Raw genomic sequence first — 23,283 nt, 5'->3', positions numbered from 1 at the left:
TTTGTTTCTACATCAGTCTTTTGTTGTGTCTTTCCCCCACACCCACCTCCTTCCCTCCTTGTTATTCCAGCATTAGTTTGCATGGGCTGTTTGCAGAGACAGAACAACAACAGAGGTCCACTTGGAAAGCCAGCAGAAACCTCTTAGCCTGAAATCAGAAATGTGTAGAATCCCAAAAGAACAAAAATGTTTGAACTTGCCTCCCCAAAAGTGTTGTATTCATTGACTTGCAAGCAGGGGGAACAGTAGTAGTAATTTAACCTAGGGAAGAGCGCCAACAACTTATTTAATTGCAGAGTTTGTGCCAACACCACCACAATACAACTATTAATACAAGTCTGCAGTACAAGACTAATTCTACTAACCTTTTGCTGTTGCCTTATAGTCAGGTCAGCGGCTGCATCCCTTCTGAGCTGACGCTATTCAACAAACACTGGCAACTGCTTTTAAGCAAACATGAAATGGAGCGGGGCAGGAGGGAGCGGAGTGGGATCATTGATAAAATGAAGATTCCCCCACAACCCCACCCGTCTCTGTCCAAATGTTTCACATTTCTTTCTCCATTTCAAGCCTCTCTCTTGAAACTGAAAATGTGTCTTGCCATGTATTTGCTCCTGGAAAACAGCCAGATCTTTGGTCTGAATTGCATCAGCTCGTTTCCCAGTTTCTATGAGACTGCATTTGAGAAATGTGGATTTGTCTCAGTCCACTGGCAAGATTGGTCATCAATCAATGTATAAAAAAATTAGGTCTGACATTAGGGACCAATCCACTTTCTAAATTAAGCTTTCATTTAAATAATGCTATTGTTTTTACAGAAAAATAAAAAAATAGCAATAATGGATCCAGCACTACTGCAGGTTTTCAAGGACACAATTATTCTGGCAATTATGTGCCATTGTAAACATCTTAAAATCCAACATTAAATAATGCCTAAATTCCAAGCAACATCTTTATTATACGAGGCAGTAAATTCACTGGTGCATTTGCAGACTCACCCTTGCTTCATTCTGCACGCATTGCCATATTTGTTTTTTTATCTTTACATCTTGTGACTGTATCACAACTATAAATTCTGAATGCCCAGAAGCAGACTGTTTTATTACAATTATAAACAGCATAAAGGGGTTGTAGCTTTCAACTGTAACCTGCTGGCACCACCGTGACAGAAAAAATAAATACTGATTACAAGCTGAAGAGAAAACCATAAAAAATACTTCCATACATCTATAGTTAACACTTAGAAACGCTTAGAACTAATGGCAAATGTGAATATTTGGCACATTTTCAAAAACTCGCCTTCAGTAGAAAGGTGAAAACCTCTAAGAGTGCTAATAAAAACTGACTGGGCTGACAACACAAACCAATGCCTCGAAGATTTCAGCATCACAGACTGTACTTCCATATGTCAAGCCATGTCCAGACAATGACCCACTACTAATAATGGCTATTAGAAACCGGTATCTCTTCTATCTCTGTTGGCTGGTGTTTAAAACATTTTAACTGCTGATATGGACAGGACAAAACTGCTTACAGCATCACTGCAGAATGTGGGACTGAATCCCGGTAGAACACGGAGCTATGACATTTGTCAGCCAAACTCGTCATTCACCCGTGCATCGGAAAATCCCCATTCTTGAGTGAGAATAGGGAATGGCTTTCAGGCTGGCAGATTATCTGGAGAGGTCTGTGGGAACTGCAAAACATTGCACCTGCCTGAAAAATGGCACCACTTAGCACAAGACGTTTCCAGAGGAGAAAGTTAATATATGGGAGGAATGCACATAAATCCTGTTATTTCTTAATGGGATTTGGGAGCTTATTTCTCCCCCATGCTTTGAAATGTATCCCACAGCCTATTCTATTAATGAATTTAAGCACAGTGATTTTCTTATCAGCAGGAATCACTCTTCACTGGCGTTCAAATTTTTTTTGTGGGTTTTTTTTAATGCAAGTGTGAAAAATTAATATTATGCTTGAATATTGGTTAGGATGTTAACAAGCTGTGTCCTAGATAAACTGGTCTCATCTGTTCCTGTTGTCCTTTCCCTAATTTCAGTTGACAAGAAACCTGGAATCATTTATTTGTTTGCATTTTTTTTAAGTTCACGGCAAAATAACATGAGTTGTGGAAATAGATTTAGGCAGCGTCTGGCTGAAAATGGGAAGACCAGAACTCCATTTCCAGCTCAGCCATGTGAATGAACCTACAGAAGCACTCGCTTACTTAAAACAAACTTACAGCATTTAGGAAGATGCTTTTCCAGTCCAAGTGCTAAGTGTGATATATAAATACAGACTGTATTGCCACAGGGGAAAGATGCTTCCTGGTATTTAACAGCTTCTGACCTGAGTGTCTTTAAAGAGCTAGAGTTCTGGCAAGTCCATCTGAAGTATACAGTCCAAATCTCGTTCAGAAAAAAGGGTCTAGTAGGTGAGCCAAAGCTGAGGGTTTTAAGTGGACCTACAAAGAAGGCAGAAATCTTTTGACTGCAACAGAAACACAAGTAAGGCACCGTATGGGAGATGAGGTTATAAGGAAAAGGAGAAACATATTTAGTGTGCTTAAAATCTATACTTGCTGAATTATAACCATCTGACACACAGCAATGGCCAATATCCTGCTCCAGCCAAGGAAAGCTTTCAGGGAAACCTCCAAATACCTAGCAACCCTCGCTCCATCACTGGCGTGTGATAGTCAGGACTACTCAAGGGTCTGATTTCCACATCTCACGCATATTAAGCAGGCTTGGTCCTGTTCAGCACCCACGCTGGCCGGCATTCATAATGCAGACCACAGTGTTGACTTCACAGAAAGAAATCCAAGATGTGAGGTTGATGTGGCTGGATGCTAGGCAGCTAGAGGATGCCAAATATTCCTGCAGACAAGCTAGTCCTGATGCTGAATTGTATTTTTCTATTGTTAACTGGATATTCCCTGTTCCAAGAATAAGGGTGGGTTTGTGTCAGTCAGGAAAAAAACCCTCTCCTAGGCAGGATCAGAAATGCAACCTGAAGACTCCAGAATGATGGCAGAACGCCCATCGGCTTCTGTGGTTCATGCTCAAAGGCAAAGTCTACTGTCTCAGCTCTCAAGTGGGGGAGAGATTTGCCTCCTGGGCTGATGGATACCAAGACGTTTCAGGGTTTTCTGACACAGGTCTGGGTTGCTCTCTGCTGCCACCAAATGGTGATCCACTCCAGGCTTTGGAAATACACAAGTAAGTGACACAAAATAAGATTTTGTGGTTTAGCAGTCTATTTTCAAAGGCCTCTGGACATGTTTTCTTTGACTACCAATGTCTGTTGGCAAGCAAATTAGAGTTCATCTCATTTTCACTGTCAAAGATCCCCCTCCCAAGGTCCAAGTAGTTCACACACAATAGATCTATGCTGGATTCATGCTCCACAGTTTTGAGCTTCATCAAAAGATCCTGAAGGCAAACACTGATGAAATTTGAGATGAGATTAGCTCGGCTCTGGCTCTGTTATCGATGGTGGTTTTTCCTCCTATGCCTTGGGCTCCCAAGAAGCGTGGGAAAGGCCAAACGTAGTAGAGCCTTTCACAAGCAATCATCTACTCTGCACAAACACTGATTTAAAGAGTGTATTCTCTGGTTCTCATAGTAGGATCAGTGTAAATCTTAACTCTGGTTACACCTGCTACAGCCAAGTGAACAAGGACACATGGCACTTTTCTATCTAATCTCTTTCATGTAAGCTAAAGCTAGGGCAGGATTTACGAAGGCTCCATTTATTGACCCTAAGGATTACATGTTGTGTTCAATCACACAAGACCCCTCTCTGTCCAAGAACCTGAGAAGAAAATACTTCTTGTATTACACCTTTTTGTGACTTTGAAGGACATTACAATGTATATTCTCCTCTGTAACTCATGTGGTTGCAATGCAGTGGTGGAGACCTGATCTTAAAGACAAGCTATCTCTGTGGGTTTTGACCAAAACTTGGCAGCTTGGGCTGACCTCTGGTAAGGAGGTAACTCCTTACCATGACTGGTCAATTGGTGGCAGACACCTGCCAGTAATAGTCCCCACCCCTTGTCAGCACAGAGGTACGACTCTTTTCAAGGGTAATTTCCTTCCAGGTACACGTTCATAAAAGTTACATCACTGAGTCGCCCGTGCACCCTTGGATTCATGTGTGATGATCTTCATTAATAAGGACAACCAAGGTATTCCTGGTATATGGGGTCATTGTGATGCATCACAGACCAGCTGGCACCTCCCCTTCAGACAGCCTATCTGCAGTCTGAAAAGCTCCTCCTGACCTAGCTGGTGCAGCCGCAATGCCCAGCAAGCCACTGCTCACGTCAGTCAGAAAGTTTGTCTGCAATTGCTAATTCAGTCCTGTGGAAGCGAACAGAAGTCTTTTTGTGCTAGAGAAGGATCGGCAGCCTAATGGAAGGGGGCTGACAATAGAAGCCTTTTCATCAAGCAACTCTCTAGCTTTAAGAAAAGGTAGATGATCCTGTCCCTTGTGCTGGCATCAGCAGTCTTTCATGAGGCCCTAATGCGAGCCCTGAGAAACAAGGAAGAGTGGTGAAGAACTGCCCCTCTGCTTTCTGAAACAATTACAGCATCAGTTCCCTTCTGATTCCCTGAAAGCAAAGGTCTGCATCATCCACATTTCCTTGTTGTGTGGGATCAGGCAGCTGCCTTGTGTGTTGCCACGGTCTAGCAACAGGAGTCAGATGTGCAGGCAGATGACTTTGCACAGTGAGCCCCTTAGCGCATCAGCAGGCAGAGCACACCTTTCCCCAGTGCCAAACCCAAAAGAATTACCGGGCAGCGGGAAGAGGGGAATCAGGAAGAAATAATTCCTGTTGACCAGGCTGATTTGGTCCTTGAACTTTTTACTACCACCCAGACAGGATGCCAATCAGTGCAGACCTGTACTTCTTTTTGCTCCCGGGACCACCTTTTCACCTGCCTTTGGACTGAGACCAAGTACAAGCTATTACATCATGGTTTAGTCCTAGATGAATTACTGCCCACTTACTGCTCACTTATTGCTTTCCACAGTGAATACAAGTGAAGGAATAACGAACGTGCCAACCTTCCATGATCTGTAAGCTGATGTAGTTAGAGATCAGCACTCAGGAGATTCTTACATACTGTTCTTGTTCTGTTCTTATACAAGAAAACACACATTTCTAAGGACCTGCCACCTAACATCCATATCTATGGATCTAAATGCATAACCAGTGCACAAAACGCTCTGCAAGAATGCATGAGCAAAACAATGGCCTTGAAATGGAAACCTTTGTCAGCCCACTCACAGTATATTGGAAGATAAATAGGGAAAAGGAGGGGTTTTTTTAAACATTAACAACACAGAGGCTATTCTTCAGCAGTGAGGAGAAAAATAAAGTCCGTATCTAACCAGACAAGAACAAGTGTGGAAATTTTCAAAGAAAAAATAATTTAAAAAAAAAATAATCACAGGAGAAGTCACCATGCCTCTGGCTCATTTTCATGTCCTCATGCCCAGGCCAATAAGTCTATCATGACTCTGCCAATTGCAGACAAGCCTCTCTAATGTGAGCATTAGCCATCATTTTTGTGCTTGCAGCCCTACCAAAAGGTTAACAGTTTCTAAATCGCCATTTGTCACACACAGGGATATGGGAAATGGATGCAAAGAAACTTTGCCTGTCAGCGCATAAGATAATTTAATTTTGTTTATGGGGATTCTGGGCATTCGAGTGGGGAAAGCAGTGGGCTCCTGGTAATGACCTAACAGAAGAACACTGGCTCTGAGTGTTTTGATCAGAGGCAGAGAGAGGGATATGTAAGTGTCTGTGGGCCAGCTGGGGTCCAGAATGGCCTTCTGGGTTTTATTTCATCAAGAATGATGGAACAATTCTCATTACATGTCACTAACTGCTCTATAAGCTCACGCAGGTGAGGTGAACAAGGTATCACGATGAAAAATATTAGAGAATAGTGCAGGCGCGGGAGCCTCGTGGAAGACAGCCTGATTCGGCTCCTGTAAGCAACGACTGCTAGAGGGCTATTCGTTTCTTCAGAAGTTGGATCAGGCTCCTAACAATGTTTAAACACCTTAGAAGATTTCAGGATTATTTCTCAGTCTCTGTCCCAAGGTATTCCTATTATTTTTAAACATTTATTGCTTCCTACATCTCTGCTGACAGGTAAACCTCAGACTTTGTGTCATGCTTCTGGGCATGAGGTCCCTGTAAATGACCTAACCTTTTGAGTTAAGAGAACTATCATCAACTACAGCACAGCACGTGAAAAGTGTTCCCACGTAGCTGCTATCTGAGAAAAAGCACTTTAGATGCTTTAATTCCTAGGCAAGAGAAACAACTCTTTTGTTAGTATCATCAAGATGGAGCTTAAAATAAAAGGGCATTTCAGAGGCCTACAACAGCTAAAACTATTCCAAAGGTTTGTGTGTAGCAAAGAGAAACATCATGCAGAAATAGTTCGCCTGGCTCCAAAACGTTTGAGACTGCAAAATGTTAATCACCTTAAATTAAAAATTCTTGCAGGAAATCAAGAGGGAATGAACACTTCTGTTACCGGTTTGCCTCTATTGCCTAGAACAGTCAGGGCTTTCATTTTTGCAATGTTGATCATACAGCTCAGGATGAGCCAAAAAAGTAATATGCAAATGGCAATCTGGGTTTCCTTCTGGATATTATCATGGTTTTGAGGCCAAAGGAAATCAGGTTCCAATTAAGCCTTCAGTATCACCTGCAATCCCTGTTGCATTTCTCATGAAATTTCTAGTTCCAGGTGATGAAACCACTTGTTTAATGAGACCTCCACTGTGAGCAAATCTCCCCAAATCTAGGCCAGAATTACATGGTTCTAAATTACTGAAGAGGTATAATAAAAAAATATGGAACCTGAGCTATATGAACCAAGATCTGAAAACAGAAGCGGAAATATTTCACTACAGGGGATTAGACTTCTACTGTTTCTGAAGCATTAGTGACACATTTATGACACCAAGTTGCCTTTTAAACATTAATGGACAGAAGAGGAAAACTATGATATTTGAAAAAAGGAAATTAATTACAAATTTGAGAACCTCTTGCCAAAGGAGTATTTGATAACCATGTTTAGCACATTTCTGGATTCTTTGAGGTCTACAAATTTGCAAAGTTCTCTCAGGTGGGAAAAAATTAGCACAACATCCTCATTCTAGAGAGACACTCTACTCCTGCCACCAATCTCTTTTTCCTCTTCACTTCTGGGAGACGTTTACTTACTTGAAAACATGGGGAGAAACAGTGAATAGTTGCAAGTAAAGAATCTGATCAACAGCTATTCTCTAAGGTCATATAAATGAGCAACGCTTCCCCAGGAAGCATGTTAAGACTACAGCTCCCTTTAAACTCTCACCTAGACTCCTCATTGACAACATGTTTTATATCGCAGAATCAATACAACAGGGAAAATACATTTTGTTAATTTGCAGCCTACGATTCAACTTTTTGGACACTGTCCCATTGCTAACCAGTTACATTCTGGTGCTAGTTTAGATACTGATTTTTGGATGTTCCTTCAAGGCACAGCAGAAGAGGAACATGCAGCTGACTACTTTTTGCCCATTCTTCCATTCTTTCTGGCAGAACAAAAATTAATGTTGGGAAGATTCTACAAAGCTTATTTCTGAGGCTCCCCCACAAGCTTGTGCTTAGGTGGCAGACCAGGAATACCACAAACAATCCTAAAGTGCTGCAGCCCAAGAGGCAGTTGGGAACAGACAAAGGGAACTTCCTTATGTTCCTAAGATGGCTTAGTGCTGCTCTAGGACAGTCAAAACCCCTAGTTTCCATTTTCCTGACATTAGCATTTCCAAATTTCTTCTCACTGAAAATCAGTACATTCTTTTAAATGTCCTATACAGCCAGAATTTTAACTTATTATGATTATACAGCCTTCGTGTGATGAGTTGTATACAGTGAGTCCAGAAACAAGATGGAAAAATGTTGACTAGAGGGAACAGCAAAGCAGCTTCCTTTGTGGAGAGGGGAAAATGTGGGTCGGATGTAATAAATTTGTTTATGGTCTGCCCTCACCTCCAGCAAAACACATCACAAAGAGACCTGTGGACTTTGAACTAGGTGTCACATAACTGCTTCATTATAGGTTTGTCTTTCCACAGGGAAAAAAGAACAGCGTTAACATAAAAAGGTCATCTGTTTTAGCTACCTAAATTCATGTTAGCCGCACAACCAACATTTCTGACAAGTTGATTTAGACTTGGTTGCATGATGTGCTGAGCATCGTGGCTGATTCAGCAAAGCGTTTACCAGTGTGTTTAACTGTAAGTGTGCCTATCTGTGCACTCAACCACACATGCGCTGAGAAATCAGCCCGTCTTCTTGCACAGAAGCACAGCAGTACATCTATACAGCAAAGGGACTTTTACTGAAAGGCAGTAGATTACTTGTTCTTATTTTGAAGGCGATACTAAAACTATAGCAATCAGATCTCTAAAACAGCACCTTCTACAGCTGAGAATATAGGTCTGGTTTTTGCAACTTATGCTCCCAGCTGTTGCTCCCATTTTTTGGAGAGCAATTTCTTGGCATATTACTGGTGGAAAAATCTGTCTTCCTAAAGAACTGCACAGGGCTGCGAGAGTCAGTTTTCATTCATCTGGGCCTTTTGTCAATTCACTCATCTTACTTTTTAACTTCTCTCACAGCCTTTGGTCTGAAGCTGACACAGGCCAATACTTGTGGGTCCCAAATGAGCATCAGTTCCTGATGGCTAGAAAGAACTATTGCATTCAAACAGATTTGCTATCTGTCTAGTATTCTATAACATTATGCCAGTGTTACCTTGACTGTTTTAAGTCATGTTGCAAGATTTCACAGGTACCAGCTTAAATATTTGCTGAAATCTACAATTTTATTTACACTAAGGCCATTTGACACCACTCTGTCAATGCAAACAGACAGTTAAGTAGACAGAAATATAACATATTTGCCAAAACAGAATGGGGAGCTGAAACAGATAGCTTTAGCTCCTACCTTAATTATGAATAATCAGAAATGAAAACCTGACATCCACATTTTCTGATATTTATAGGTAATATTACCTAGAACTCTTATTGGATCATTCCTAGTGTGTATCTGCATGAGTAGTGCGGTCTTTAACAGTCCCTTCCAAGCCAAACCATTCTATCATTCTGTAAGTATTCTGTGCAAGTACAGAGTTTAATCTGTAACATGATTCAATCTATCATTTCCCCACAGTTCCTCATTACTTCACAGTATAATCAAAAGAAGAATACTGAATTAGCTAAATGACTAGTATGCAATTAACTCTGAAGAGCACATAGTGAATTCAATCACAAGAGGAATTTCTCAGCTGTAACTGGAAACCAGGAAAGAGCTATGGGTGCTGCATGAATTCCAGAAAGCACAGCTTTCACATGCAAGCCATTCTCTAGCTCTGCATCACCCGTGCACAAGCAAAACAACGAAATGCTAACATGGATAGCACAAAACAAGCAGTAGCTAGAAGTTTAAAAAAAAAAAATCAACTAAAAAAACCCACCACATTTTTGCAGTGGTGTTTCACAGAAGGCAGGCACAAGTCATACAGCTCCCAGTGGCACTATGCACACTCCAGGCATGTTTGACATTAAGGGGCCTGGTTGTTGTGGAAACCAAATCCCATAGATTAATTAATGTTCAGCAGCCAGAGCCATCTCTCTTCCTCGCTGCCTCCCTGCCCCCAATTAAAAAAAAAAAAAAAGGAGGTGCTTTTTACATCACAGAAGAATGTCAAAGCAAAAGAGAAACTTTTTCCTCACAAATGCAGAACTACCAATAGAAGTGAACAACCTGACTGAAGTGTAAGTCCCTCACATTTATAAAGTAAAAAAAAAAATAATACCATTTCAGCGAGGCTAGTTTTGCTTTATGTAGCTATGCCAAACTACCTCCAATAAGGTGCTGCAAGGACGAAAGATGATTATGTGAAATTTCTAAAACCCCTTTACAATGAAAGAACTTTTATGGAAATCCCCCTATTCACTTTCAACATGTAGATGCATTAATTACAAATCATTTATTTCAGGTGAACTATTCAAGTGTCTGACAGTCTCCATGTGAATGTGTTTGCACAGTGAGTTGCAGTATTTGAATAACATAGATTCTGAGTACCAGCATTTTCTTTTAGCTGACATTAGATCTGATCGTTTGAATTCCCCACATACATCCCAGTTTACAGGAGCGAGTAAGATTAGACAAAGAGTATATATATGCACCTAGCAGCTTGCTATATAAATGCATATTATAAACAAGCAGAACGCACCAGGCAGATGACACTGAAGAGAAATATGGCTAAGGGCCACTTCAGAATACCTAAATCCTATTTTCAAAACAGTTTTAGGGCCACAGGTCAAACGTATTTTAGACATGCATCTGATACTTTGAAAATCCATTGTTTTCAGTATCTGCATCTTGAGGCACCTGGGTACTTTTAATAGTCCAGTTCTGATGAGAGTGAGGAACTCCCTCTCTTTTTTTTTTTTTCCCCTTAAAATATCCTTGTGAGCTGTGCTACTAGTTCCCTAGTTACTAGTTGACAATACTCAATAATGAATAATTAAAACAATATGAATCTTGAAGGCGTACCATAGTTAATAGATATTTAGTAAATAGAGAGTAGGTAGGGTGAGAAAACAACTAGCACAACATAATACACACACATACCAAACAGGTACAAGTATTTATTATTCTGTTTCCCTGCACACACTTCTAGTGAACATCACATCATGTGACTGGAAGCACCTACGTTCTTTTCTCTTCAGAAGAGGTGGTGATGGATTACTGAACATGCTCAGATATGCTATGACTTTGTGATGTACGATCACCTCATAAGGGTCCCCTACTCACTCCCATTCACCATAGTGAAATAAATAGAGCCAATTTCTGCAAACCAAGATACTTCCTGTGGGACAAAAACTGCACTTTGATAGTTAAACAATGCCAAGAGCTCTCATGTGTTTCTCAAATACATAGCTCCTGAGCAAACTCATTGACTTGAATAGGTGCTCAAGAGTTTTCAAAATCAAGCCAAATACAGCGTCAAATATGACATTTCAGTGTTATTTTACAACTGTTGCCCTTTAAATCAGGCACCACTCCTAACATGTTTGCATTTCATTTAAAATAAGAAAAATACCTTTGAGATGATTAATGGCTCCCCATGCTCCAGTCCGCCTTTCAGTGTGAATCCCCATGGAGCGCCTCCTTGAAGCAGTGCTTCCAGGTAGATATATCTTCCTTTATGGGTAATGGTGGACTCTGACGACGATATGCTGGTGTTAATATTGTCTAACATCCTCATCTGTCCTATCGCATACTCAGTCAAATACAAAACCCACTCAGGCAATCACAGAACAACAAAGTTGGAAACTAAACTCCCCAGAAGCCCACCACAAGTCATCCCTGAATACATGAAACAAGAAGAGTCTGAGATGGAAGAATATTCTTCAGCGCTGGAGTCCAAGGTGATGGGTGAAAAATGTTTCACATCAACATTTCAGCATGATGCTTCTCCTTCAGAGTCATGACGTTTTACTGGGGTTTCAGCACTGTGCTTTCCCCATGCCCAGGTATTCTGGGCATGATAGCTTTGTAAAGATTTCTTTTCCTGCCTTCGGTATATGAAACTCGTGTTTTAAAGATGTGGGGGAGAAAAAAAGAAAAAAAAAAGTTTATACATTTAAAAGCTCCGGGCCAGCAAATTGCCAAAATCCAAACGAATGCTTCATTTGTGATTGATTATCAGTCTTTTCTTCCTTTCTGCATGCAATTTACCATTACAATGGCCTTTTTGCCTCAGCCCACTGCACTAAAAGAATGAAAGCGTCTTCTCCCTCTCGCGCTCTCAGTTACTCTGTCCGCTTACTTCACAATTTTCTGACTTGTCAAAAAAAAAAAAAGAAAAAAAAAAAGGCTGGGGGAGGAGGAGAGAGAAAGTCCATTCCTAAAACTATTTAGAGGGGTTTAAAATGTGAAATAAATCCATACTTATTGGATTAAAAAGTGCAAAAAAGTCTATCAGGAAAACTGGAGAAGCAGATGAAATTAATCCTTTGGGAAAAATGTTAAGACGATAGCTGAGCTCTTTTCATTTTCTGTGTTCTCCCCGATGATCTGCCAAAGCTGCAGCCGCTACTGCTGCTATGAGGGAGGGTGAGGAAGTGAGAGAGAGAGAGAGAGATGGATTAAGGCAAGTAAGGCAGTGCTGCCCAATTGTGCACATCAAGCAAGCAATTATAAAATGCAGTGTGCAAAAGCTGGGGCTCACCCTTTTATTATGCCCCCGGAAGCCACCATCTTTCTATTGTACTTGCCAAGGAATTGTAACAATCCAAACTGCCAGTTGCTGAAAATACAATGGCCCTGTTCCAAGTCAGCACAGTGGAGCACTGCTAATAATTTTGCTCTCATAAAGCGCTTTTCCTCTGCGTGGTGCCTACCAACTTCCCTGGACATACTTCTTTCCCCCGTTGACATTGTGATAAAAGGTCAATGTTTTCCCAATATAAGGAATAAGAAATAACACTAAAAACTTAGGATACCTTTATTAACGTAGGCAGTCGCCAATGACTACCGTTGAACTTATCATATGGGTACATCCGTTCTTGCATATATGCACGTAGGCTTAGGCGTCTGACTCACCAATTAAGCAGGCGTTGACAGCATATATCACCGAGGGTGTTAAAAAAACTTCTATTTTTTATCGCCCCTTGAATAGGATGATAGAGAAGGTAGCCCACAGACCACTCCCTTTCCTGCTGGCATAGCTGAGTAAACAAATAGCAGCGCCTATGTCTTTAGGGCGCCCACACTTTTGTTCATATAGCGCCTGAGATGTGCATTATTTCTCCTTTGGACTTTAAAAGCTGTGAAGATCTTGTGTTAACAAACCCACAATAAACAGAGGGCAAAAAGCTTTGGAGCTACAACTCTAAAACCAGAAATCTCTGCATTTGTTCACGCCCGTCATGCTGCCCATCCCATCCCCTTTAAGATGTTGCAGTTTCCCCAGAGCCTTCTATTTGCCCCATGTGTCCCAGCTCTCATTCCCAACAGCCATGAAGAGGAATGCAGAAAAGAGGCTCCTCCCTTTATTTTTCATGGTAGATGATCCTCAATCCTTGCTTATATTGAGCTTTGTCCCCTCTGCTTCCCTCCCAGGGGCTGAGTTTTCATTATCTTCACATCCTGGTCAGGCTCACAGATTGCTTTTATCCAGAACTCACCCTTCAGCCTGACTCAAATCAGATTTCCGTAGTTTTACACTCCTAGTGTTTCACTGTAAAAACCCTCATTCCAAGTCACCACAAAGAGCAATTCATTTCTGTCCCTCCACAGGCCTTCTACAGACAGGCTAAGGCTCTGGAGCTGCCTCTTGGGGTTGTATATCCTCCTATCCATAGCCATCAGGACTATTAAAGACTGTGTAAGAACATGCCAGCTTGTTAACAAGCCAAGGGGCCTTTTTGGATTATATCAATTTCCGATACAAAACACTGATCACTACACCTAATGTCTGCTTTTCATTCAATTTTCAATAAGAACTATGTTTCTCACGGTGTCTACAGTGGCTGATGATTAACAGTTATCAACATAATTTCTGAGGTACAGTTTTAGTTCTACTCCAGCAATGCAATTCATTTCAGGTGCCGAATCCAACATCATTTTTGCCAAATAACTCCATCAAATTTGTCACCATTGCAAGCACAGAATTTTCTCTCCCTCCTACCTCCAGATTTTTTAGGCCTTTATACTGTTAATCCATCTCTAAAAAGGTCACATACAGGACCCTGCATATATCAGAGACCCACAACCAGTTAATAAAAAAGGTTTGATCAATCACCCAGAAAGGGCTGCCAGATACCGCGCTGCTTTCTCAGCAGGCTCCTACTCCACACGGGAGATAAAAGTCTGTCAGGTGCTCATAGAACCCAGTTTCCACCTGTGCTACTCATATATTTCTCATTGAGAAAACTGTCTGGGCCATCCTCACAACGCGCAAAGAGCCCCAAGGATTTTTGGAACGCTAGTGATAGTGGCAACTCCAGCCCACACACGTGGGATTTAACTTCCTGCCAGATGCAATGCAAACAAAATGAGTGCAAGATAACAACATGCAGCAACTATTGATGAAGAAAGAGGGACAAACAACATGCAGATGAACATTGCTGTGCTTTAGCTGAAAACTAATTCTTCTGAGAAACAGATTTCAGTGCTGAATACAATTAAAGCAATATTCACCATTGACCTACATATAACCTTTTCCACATATTAAATACAAACCTTTTTTTCTCATCTTGCCTCTGGCAAGAACCTCAAATAGCACAAGTAACTTAGCACTCTTTGCTACAAGAAAGGAATTCTTCTGTGAGGAGTTCCTCTCAGGACAGAGCGGAGATATTCTCTGTTGGGGTGCAGAAGAGAACTGGGTTCAGAAAAGTGCTGTCCACAGAGAATAATATGTTTGAATTAAAATTTCAGTGTAAGAGAAAATAAATTTTGAATAGACTCATGTCAGAACCCTGTCCCTCAATTGTCAACTCCTATACTGCTAAAGCAGGAGAAATTACCATTGATTTAACTTTTTGGAGTTCAGAGTCAAATCCCACATTTATCATCAATAAAAGCACTGCCTCTTTGCTGTCAGCTACATTCCTTCAAATGTTCCAACTTTCTTTTGCAAATGAAGTTCATCAGAGCAATACTGCCCCCATCTGCTGGCAGTATCAATTGTCACAGTTTAAATGGATTAATTTAAATGCAAACATTTCACAATTCAGTTAATAGGCATTTACTATACTTTTCCCTTTCAGAAAGGAAGCAGAATCTTTACTAAGTATTCAGAGTGGTGTTGTTGATCTTACCTGGGTCCTTGAGCTGGCAAGTCATTACATCAGATTAAAGGTAAACCTAGAAATCAAAGAAAGGAAGTTCAGCTCCTAAATTTTGTACGCAACTGTTACTGCCTTTTTGGCCGGGGAATTAAACATTATGCTTAGTCCAAATCTACCTGCTGTTTAGTTATATCCTCTAAGATCAGAGGAAGCAAATTCACAACTTATCTTTAAAGAGAAATTTTATAAAATAATGCAGACCTCATTGTACCAAAGGGACTTCTGAGGAGTAACGTGCCAAAACGGCTGAGAGTTGAACATCAGAAAAGCAGAAGTATAACTGATTACCCAATATGTTGTGTCTGGCAGAAAACTGTCATTACAAGCAGGTCGACTGAAAGCTCAGGAGGGGAGCACTGATCATCTCGCATTCGCGACTGCTTTTGTGGTCTTTTGTATTTCTAGTTGCGCACAAACTGCTTCTGAGTGAGGAAAAGGCTTGTAACAGCCCTGTTTGAGATAATTTGTATTTTAAATTGGCAACATGGACAAAAGGAGATAGAAAAGTGGGTCTTCGTATCTTTCACAGATACAGAGGGAATGGGTGACTTGCTCATCTTCATACATGAAGAATTAAAAGGCTGAAAAATGAAAGTAGCGCTTCCTTTTGCTAGCTCACTGGTTTTATCACAGAACAACTGCTCTTTTTCCTCCAGACAGGGCTCTGTATAAGCTGAAGAGCTTCAGGAATTTTAAACAATAATAGACAGCCTTCAAGCACCAGTGGCCACCCCAGCTTATTCCTCCCCCTGAGTCCTGAGGCCATTCACCTAAACCTGCAGTAGGACAGAACAAAACACAAGTGTCAAAAGACACAACCCTCCTGAATCAACCCAGATCCCTTAAGAAATGAATCGTTCCTTCTTAGGGTAACAATTCCCCTGAAGGTTTATTATATGCAAAAATTAGAAACAAGTACATAGAAAACATGGTTTTTCTATATTTGCCTCCAAACAGCTTGAGCTGATGGTAACATATCCATCCTCTCAACTCTGTAAAATGTCAGTCTTACATTTAAAAGAAGAAATTACTGGAAGGAACACAATGTTAAGACTCCCCCCAAATCCCTCAAAGGGATTGCAATCACCTACCAATGTTCAAAATTTGTTTCTAGAGAGACATTCCTAGGGCTACACAGTAAAGCTCTGCTCAGATTCCAGGTTGGATTTGAGTTTGTCTTCCTTCCAGGCCACAGAATAAGCCTGCTTTTCTGGACAGGCCTGAGGTAAAATATGAAAAATCAGACAAAGGGAAAGACAGAGATCTGAGACTGAAAGGAAAGAACAAAGCTGAGAAATCGAAGTAAGATGCAAAATCCACAAATCTGCATCCTTTTTGTGTTGGAAAAGGCACTTGTCTTTGAAGTCTGAAAGGAAAGAATTTTCTTTGGTGAACATAAAAAAGCCTCTCCACATAATATTGCCTGTGGCCCAAAATAGCTCTGGGTCTCTCAGTGACTCAGGGCAAACTGAAAAGCAAAAAGCCAAGTTGAGGAATAGACCCATCCCTCTAAGGACAGCACAAGTGCTGTCACTACTGAAGAAGGTGAATTCAGGGTATCTGAATTCAGAATTACAGATTTTCTCTCTGCATCTGAATTTTCACCTATCTGATGTAACGACAGAGATTCACCCTGCTGAAACTGGAGTTTGAATCAGGAACCAGGAATCAAGAGAGTGTCATCACCGTACACCACCAAAACCTTACAACATAGAGGCCTGTTGTTGTTATACAAGCATTATAACTGTAACAACATTGGGGCCACTTCAGCAACAACAATCCCTGATTTTCTATATATTACCATAAGCCCCTCCAGAGAAGCAGGCCATTTTGTACTCTGAATGGACTAACTTAACAAGATGTGCAAAAGCAGAGACATCAAAGATAAGTCCCCATGCTAACACCAAATTAATAAAAGATACCATGATTACATGGAATTACCCAGTATTATTATGCTAAACGGGTTTCCTGTCTTGAGACTCAGTTAAACACTTTAGAAAAAAAGGCACAAAATGCTCAGGGCAGCCATCACCTCATTTAATTCAACAGTTGTGTAGTATTTATCTCAGTCTTGGCAGGTGGTGTACACAATTGGACAGCTTTTAGATATACCCATCCACTGAGACCAGAGGTTTCTGTGCCAAGCTGTTTCTCGTAATTGTTTCTTGCAAGATGGATTACAGCTAAAGTCACCTGAGGCGCCATGGCCAGATGCTTTTATTATAAGGCTGGACATCGCAGCAAGCTGCAATGATGCAGCTGTGTGTCTGAGCTCACCCTTTAAAGAACAGGGCAAATTCTGTAAACATTTATGTTTGATATGTGGTATATGAAGAAACACAGGAGATTCGGACAGATTAATTTCCAGGGAGGTGAGGGGTGTCCCCCCAAAAGTAAGATTATTATTTAACACTTAAAGCCATTATTAATGCCTTTAACCAAACCTGAAATGGCTGGTGGGTATGGCCCTGGTGTTTTAGAAGTAGAGCATCTGCTGGCATAAATTACTAAAGCTATATTCCCCCTGCACAGCTCATAGTCCTCTCTGTGGGAGGAATGGATTATTCTAAATCCAAGAAATTTATATTTGCATCTTGCTGGTAAACCTGTGCTGATTCTTAGATTTTTCTTCTCAGAGATATTCCCAAAATAGGAGAAAAGTTATTCAGGTATTACATCCTAAAAGAGTTATTCTGTCCCCAGGTTGTAACTGCTGTTTCAGGAGTGGCAGGGGGAAGGAGCAAAGAGGCTGGGGTGCCCAAAACCTGGATTTCCACAAAACTCTAGAAAAAAGCACCTGCTGCCTGGAGAGGTAATGCTCTGCAGAAAGCAACCCGGCACGGTCCTCATGAGAAAAAGCTATCAAGTTTCCCACTGAAGCAGGACTTTGACTGACACTTTGCAGAGAACTTAAACAGTGGATGCGGCATCTACTGGCTCCCCCTCACACACATGACCAGCTCCAGAGGAGGAGTTTGTTCCCAAGGCTACCGAGTCGGGCGAAGGGGCAGGGGTAAGGGGCAGGTGGCTCCCAACGCCTCCGGCGGGGTTTGGGAGCTGGATGCGCAGCCCTCCGCACGGCAAAAGCAGGGGCAAATGGGAGATGATCAGTGCCCCGCTCCTTTCCCAGCCGCACAGCAAGGAGTGAAACCCCAGTGCAGCCTCCAAAATACACAAGGAACAAACCTCACTGGTGTCTGTCAGAGGTAGGTGCGGGCTGCCTCCGGGATGAGCTTTCAGGCTTTGTTACCACCTGAGGCTGAGCACTGAGGCCTGGCTTCAGGATACTGCATAGCATATTTACCTATAAACTCCTTTGCCTCTTTTCTCTGTGTTTAGATGAAAAAATATATCTTTTTGGTGCTGCCTCGCTTTCCAGGTGGCACAATAAAAGTCCTTTCATAGAGCTGCTTTCCTTCCTAAGCATGTGTTTTTTGCTGCTGATGCACTAACAACTCTGGAGCATGGTACAGCTGGGAGAGCAGAGACCAGAGGCTTATTTTCAGTTGTTTAATTCTTTCTTTGCTCAGTCAGAAGTAGTCCACGAAAAACCACTCTTCTTCCTTTGTCTTTAGGTTTGTCTTTTAGCACGAGGTGAATGGTTTTCTTTTGTCATATATTAAAATGGTATGTTCTTTGTTGAGGAATGGTTATGTGTTTTTCTTCTTAGTCAGGTATTTAAATATATAAACATAGATGACTTCCCTTAGTTTGCTCTGACTTAGATTCTCCAGGTGCCTGATGATTTTATTTTGGGCCCAGTTCACACACCTGATCCTGGAAACTTGTGACACATTGTGTCTGATGTAAGCTGTTGGCTGTTATTTTGAATAACTTGCAAAGAGAGACAGCCTGTTTGACTTCTGTGTGTTCACTCCTGAAATCAAGATCCAAAATGGGACAGTCAGCCACATCATTGTTTTTGTTGAGTAAAGCAATCACCTCTTGACTCTGCACCCACTCCCTCACTGAGAATTGAAAATTACCAATCACCTTTGAAAATTCAAAAACAGTCTCTGAAGAGACTGGTGTAACAATCAAAAGACGTTGATTTTTATTTCTGAACTGTTTTTGGGGGAAGATACTTTTCTGGCCTTTTCTCTGGTGGGAGGAAGCCTCCTCATGCCAACTTCTGCCTTCAGTCACCCCCCCAAAATGCGCTACTTTGCTGACCAAATACCTGAGGAAGGTGGCCCAGACCCTCCCCTAAGCCCGTATGAGAGGATTTTTATCTCCAGTCTCAGGCGCGGCATGATTAAACCACCTGCCATCACATTCCAACGGCCGTGAGGGCGCCTTAACTCTTGTGCCCTCCGCCGCCGGAGGGGGGCACACGTAAGCCGCCATTTCGGGGCTAAGGGCCGGCACGGAGAGGGAGAGGGGATGGCTCTTGGACTGCCCGGCGCTGGCTTCCCCGCCACGGTTTCTCCGAGGCCGCGCTGAGGGAAGGCGGGCGGCTCCTAGAGGATCGGGTCGCAGCCGCGGGAGGACCCTTTCCCGCGGGGGAGACCGGAGAAGGGGCGAGGCAGTTCCCCTCACCGTGAGGGAGCTGCCTCGCTGGAGAGGCAAGAGTGGGTGTGCTCCCCGATGAGGTAAAAAGCCCCGCGGAGTGGAGGTGTGGAGGGTTTATAGAAGCCAGAGGGGTTTTAGGACAGACCTGGTCAGGCGGGAGAGGCCGGCCGGGGCTCTCGGGGTCTCCCTCGGTTTCCCGCCACGAAAAGGCAGGTGGTCGCATGCAGCAGACATTTTGTAGGTGCCCAGCCTGGCCGCACCACTATCCGCTGCAAGGGAGATCTGCCGGCCTCGCCCTTCTTCGCCCCGTGGAAATGGGGAATGGGGGGCCGGGGGGATTGACAGGGTCTGACCTGGTTTAGGAAAAACGGCCCTGTCGTCGTGGCACAGTTGAACTTTCACTGCGATGTGAGGGCTGGAGGCAATGTTTTCATGTTAGGGATGCATTTCTGGTACTTGGGACTGGGATCTGGGATAAAGGGCTCCGCTCTTCTCCATTAACGTGCCCTTAGGAAGCACCCTCAATGGTCTTTTTCAGTCAAACGGGTATACTGAAGGTGTCAAATTATCCATGGTATGGAAACTGCTACAGCAGCTACCTCCTGACTTCCAGTGTAGTCCCATGTCTTCCAGAGGACCAGTCACCCAGGAGATTCCAAACACCATAAATAAAACCCCATCAAATACCATCTGGCTCAGAGCTACCCCTGAGTAATAAATTTTTTTTCATTTTTCCTTTATTTTTTTTTCCCCCTGAGGAAAAGGTTCACAGACTTACCCAGCAAGGGCTATTAATAGCAATCACACTCCCAAAACTCAAGACATGCAAGTCTAGACTTGCCCACCTTGGGCTGACCCAAAAATTCAGTTTTTCTTTTCTTTCAAGCATGCTTCATTTCTGTGAGAAAAAAGTCCATTTGGCTTTAATCAAGAAGATTGGGATAGATCACATTGGTAGGTGGCATCACGGCAGATGTTTATAGGAATCTTGTCTTTGGTGTTTTTTGTAGAGAAATTATGTATCTGGAAACACTGTAGGAAAGTGGTAGGGTGTATGATTTGCCACTTAATTGTTGTTGCAAAATGTAACAGGCAATGCTAACAAGTACTTATAAAAGCTTTTATCTGTGTTCATCCTGACAAAACAAAGCATAAGACTTTAGAAAGAAGATAAACTATCTTTCTCAATACCCTCTAATTCCTCCTGCAGTATTAAAATTAGATGGGCAATATTAATTTTTTGTTACGTAAAGTTGATTCTTAATATATTAGAAAATAAAGACAGATCTTTTTCTTCACAGATACTGCTATAATAAGCGAGACTATCCAGGAACTAGGTAATACACAGGTTTTGTTTGTTATTAGAGAAATTCCTGTACCTGCTATCTGTCATTACAGTAAACAGCACACTCACTGAAAATGGAGGCCAACAGATTCCTAAGGTGTAGTCTGTTATACTATTGTGACAGGGAAGATGTGAACACAAAATTTAAGGATATGGGTGCCCAAGGCACTCTACAGTGAAGGATGAATTACACTGATCGTTGTAATTTGTGTGCCAGGATAACAGCTTCATTTCTATCCATGGTGGAATGAGTTCTTCCTGCTGGCGATGGGATTTCTGCACAAATATCAGGATATAGTACTGCCCTTTGATAATCAATTTGCAGGGGTCCAGGATTCTGCCTACTATTAGATTCAAAATCATTCAGTAGTGGAAAGGTGATACTTGTGAAATTCAGTGATTTTACTGTTTTGAGTGATTTCTCTACTACCCTGAAGGTGGTGCTTGGATTTAATGATTTTTATATACAGTTGTGTATCTAATATTTGAAAGTTTCTCCCAAAGAAGGACCATTAATGAACTTGAAAATTACTGGCCAACTGAGAAGAACGGAGATGGTATTTTTCTTTCCAAAGCTTTGATTTAGTGATTCACTTAGACTGTGATGGATTAAATGGAAATGTCCTCTCACCACTGTGCTTATTGCAGCAGTGTGTAGTGACAGATGCGTAGAAAAATGGTCAGGAAAGGTGATGTTTTTGCTCAGTGTACCTCAGTATCTTAGTGTTCAGGGAATTAGAATGTAAAGACTTACTGAATCTGAATGTCTGTCCCAACTGTCAATTTTATTAGTCCTGGAGATCTGTCTAGTCATTATTTTAACCTGTTTATGCATTTAGGTTATACACCACAATAAAAGGGCAGTGTTGTTACAACCTCCACCCTTGGCTGCAGCTGTTGCCCGTTCTTCTCACTTTTAGGGTAACAGACTCCTCCGGATGGTTTTTTCCCATGCTCTGCATGCTCTGTTTTCATCTGTGTCCTCTAATCTTATTTATCAGTGATGTTACAGAAGCCACAGGTTAATCAGGATGCATTAATATGAACGTAGAGATGTGGCGTAATAAGTGCAGTGCACAGATACAGGGACTTGTTGCATTGTGGGGAAAAAAAAGTGTTGTGTGGACAGAAATTAACTGTGCATGTTGTAATTGGGTCATTTGTGAATGTCGTAGTCCTGCTATGCGCACACAGCAGTACTGATGCTAAATGATAGGGAGCCGCTCTCCTTGCTGATCTCATATTCCTCCCTCACCTGCAGACTTGCCACTTAAAAAAATATTTTTCCATCATTTCAGATTCCTCTTTGTCCCTCAACTATTTTTTCTTCGTGTTTCCTCTTACCTTTCTTCTATTTAGAGCTTACAGGTGAACTGCCAAAACTTGCCTATTACTCTCACTTAGACTGGATTTCTTTTCTTGGTCAGAAAAATTCCTTTTGCCTTTTTTTTCCCCTTATCTGTCTACTTTCTTACCAGTTATCTGAGATGTTTCGTATCATACCTGCAAATGAAGTATTTGACAGATTTCTGTGGGTTTGATTGACCATACAGTTACAGTTTTCTGTCAGTAAGGTAGCATTTTACTGGCCAGATAGGAGAAAAAAATGTGGAAGTAAAAGGAAATCCCTTTTCAGAAGATAAACCAAGTTAGTTCTGTTTGTTTGATGAAGTGTTATTTTACTCGTTTGGACTTTTATACATTATGCCTGCTAGTGGCAGAGCATGATAATTCCGTTGCCTACAGTGGAGCTGCAGCAGTTGAAGATGTGACACTCTGTTGCCAAATATAAGTGCAAACCAGGAAAATACAGCAGTGTTACCAAATAAATTCTTTGGTTTTGCTCTGTTTTCAGTTATTAATTTCAAGTTGCATTTGTGACGCAGTGCAGCTGGATACTCTCCTGTATGCAGTCCTGCCTCTTCAGCAAATGTTCCTCTGTTATTCTGCAGGGACGCAGTGGAAAGAAACACAAGACAGGCTCTGAAACTCCACAGAGAGACCTCCAAATTCCCAGTGGAATCAATGATACATCCTTTGAGTCATGAGGAATCTTCACCAAGTGGCAATATGCCTAGCGTGGGCAAGTATTAAACAGATTTCGTAACAACATTTGGGAGTAAATCACTATAAACATTGCAGACTATTACATGATTTAGAAGGGTGCTCATAAGTTCATGTTTCATGTTTGAAGTTGAATCCTCTTTATGCCCGGCATCTTGAGGAGCTCTTGTTGACCCAAGCCAAGGTAAAGGCAGAGCAGTTTAGAAGCGTTCTCCTCCGAACACTGTGGCATTCCCCACCCAGTGTGCAACCCTAAAATTGGCTAGATTTGTTGTCCTTGGAAAAGACAATTCGTAAGTTTGACTGTCAACAGATAGGCACTGAGAGGCACCCAATGTACAGATGACTTTATTCTCATGTAACAACTCCTGTTTCAACACTTAAATTTATCTGCCTTTCAGGTGCTG

General features: G+C 41.8%; 1 protein-coding gene and 1 long non-coding RNA gene across 2 annotated transcripts in view; one reads left to right on the top strand and one right to left on the bottom strand.

Annotated features, from left to right (window-relative positions):
* The window catches only part of SHROOM3 (shroom family member 3), a 152,898-nt gene extending 140,667 nt beyond the window's left edge, over positions 1–12,231 (bottom strand). Inside the window, exon 1 of the mRNA XM_075090009.1 lies at positions 11,199–12,231. Within this exon, the coding sequence (XP_074946110.1) occupies positions 11,199–11,363 (165 nt within the window). The 5' untranslated portion in view covers positions 11,364–12,231. The remainder of the gene's footprint in view (positions 1–11,198) is intronic.
* Positions 10,553–11,889, top strand: LOC142055950 (uncharacterized). Its single transcript, XR_012660142.1, has 2 exons — positions 10,553–11,285; positions 11,384–11,889. It is a non-coding gene; the product is annotated as an uncharacterized LOC142055950 (long non-coding RNA).
* Positions 12,232–23,283: the final 11,052 nt, after the last annotated feature.

This window comes from Phalacrocorax aristotelis, chromosome 4, assembly GCF_949628215.1.
Source record: "Phalacrocorax aristotelis chromosome 4, bGulAri2.1, whole genome shotgun sequence".
Lineage (NCBI taxonomy): Eukaryota > Metazoa > Chordata > Aves > Suliformes > Phalacrocoracidae > Phalacrocorax > Phalacrocorax aristotelis.
The sequence above is the reverse complement of the archived record's forward strand: the minus strand, read 5'-3'. Positions and strand labels throughout refer to the sequence as shown.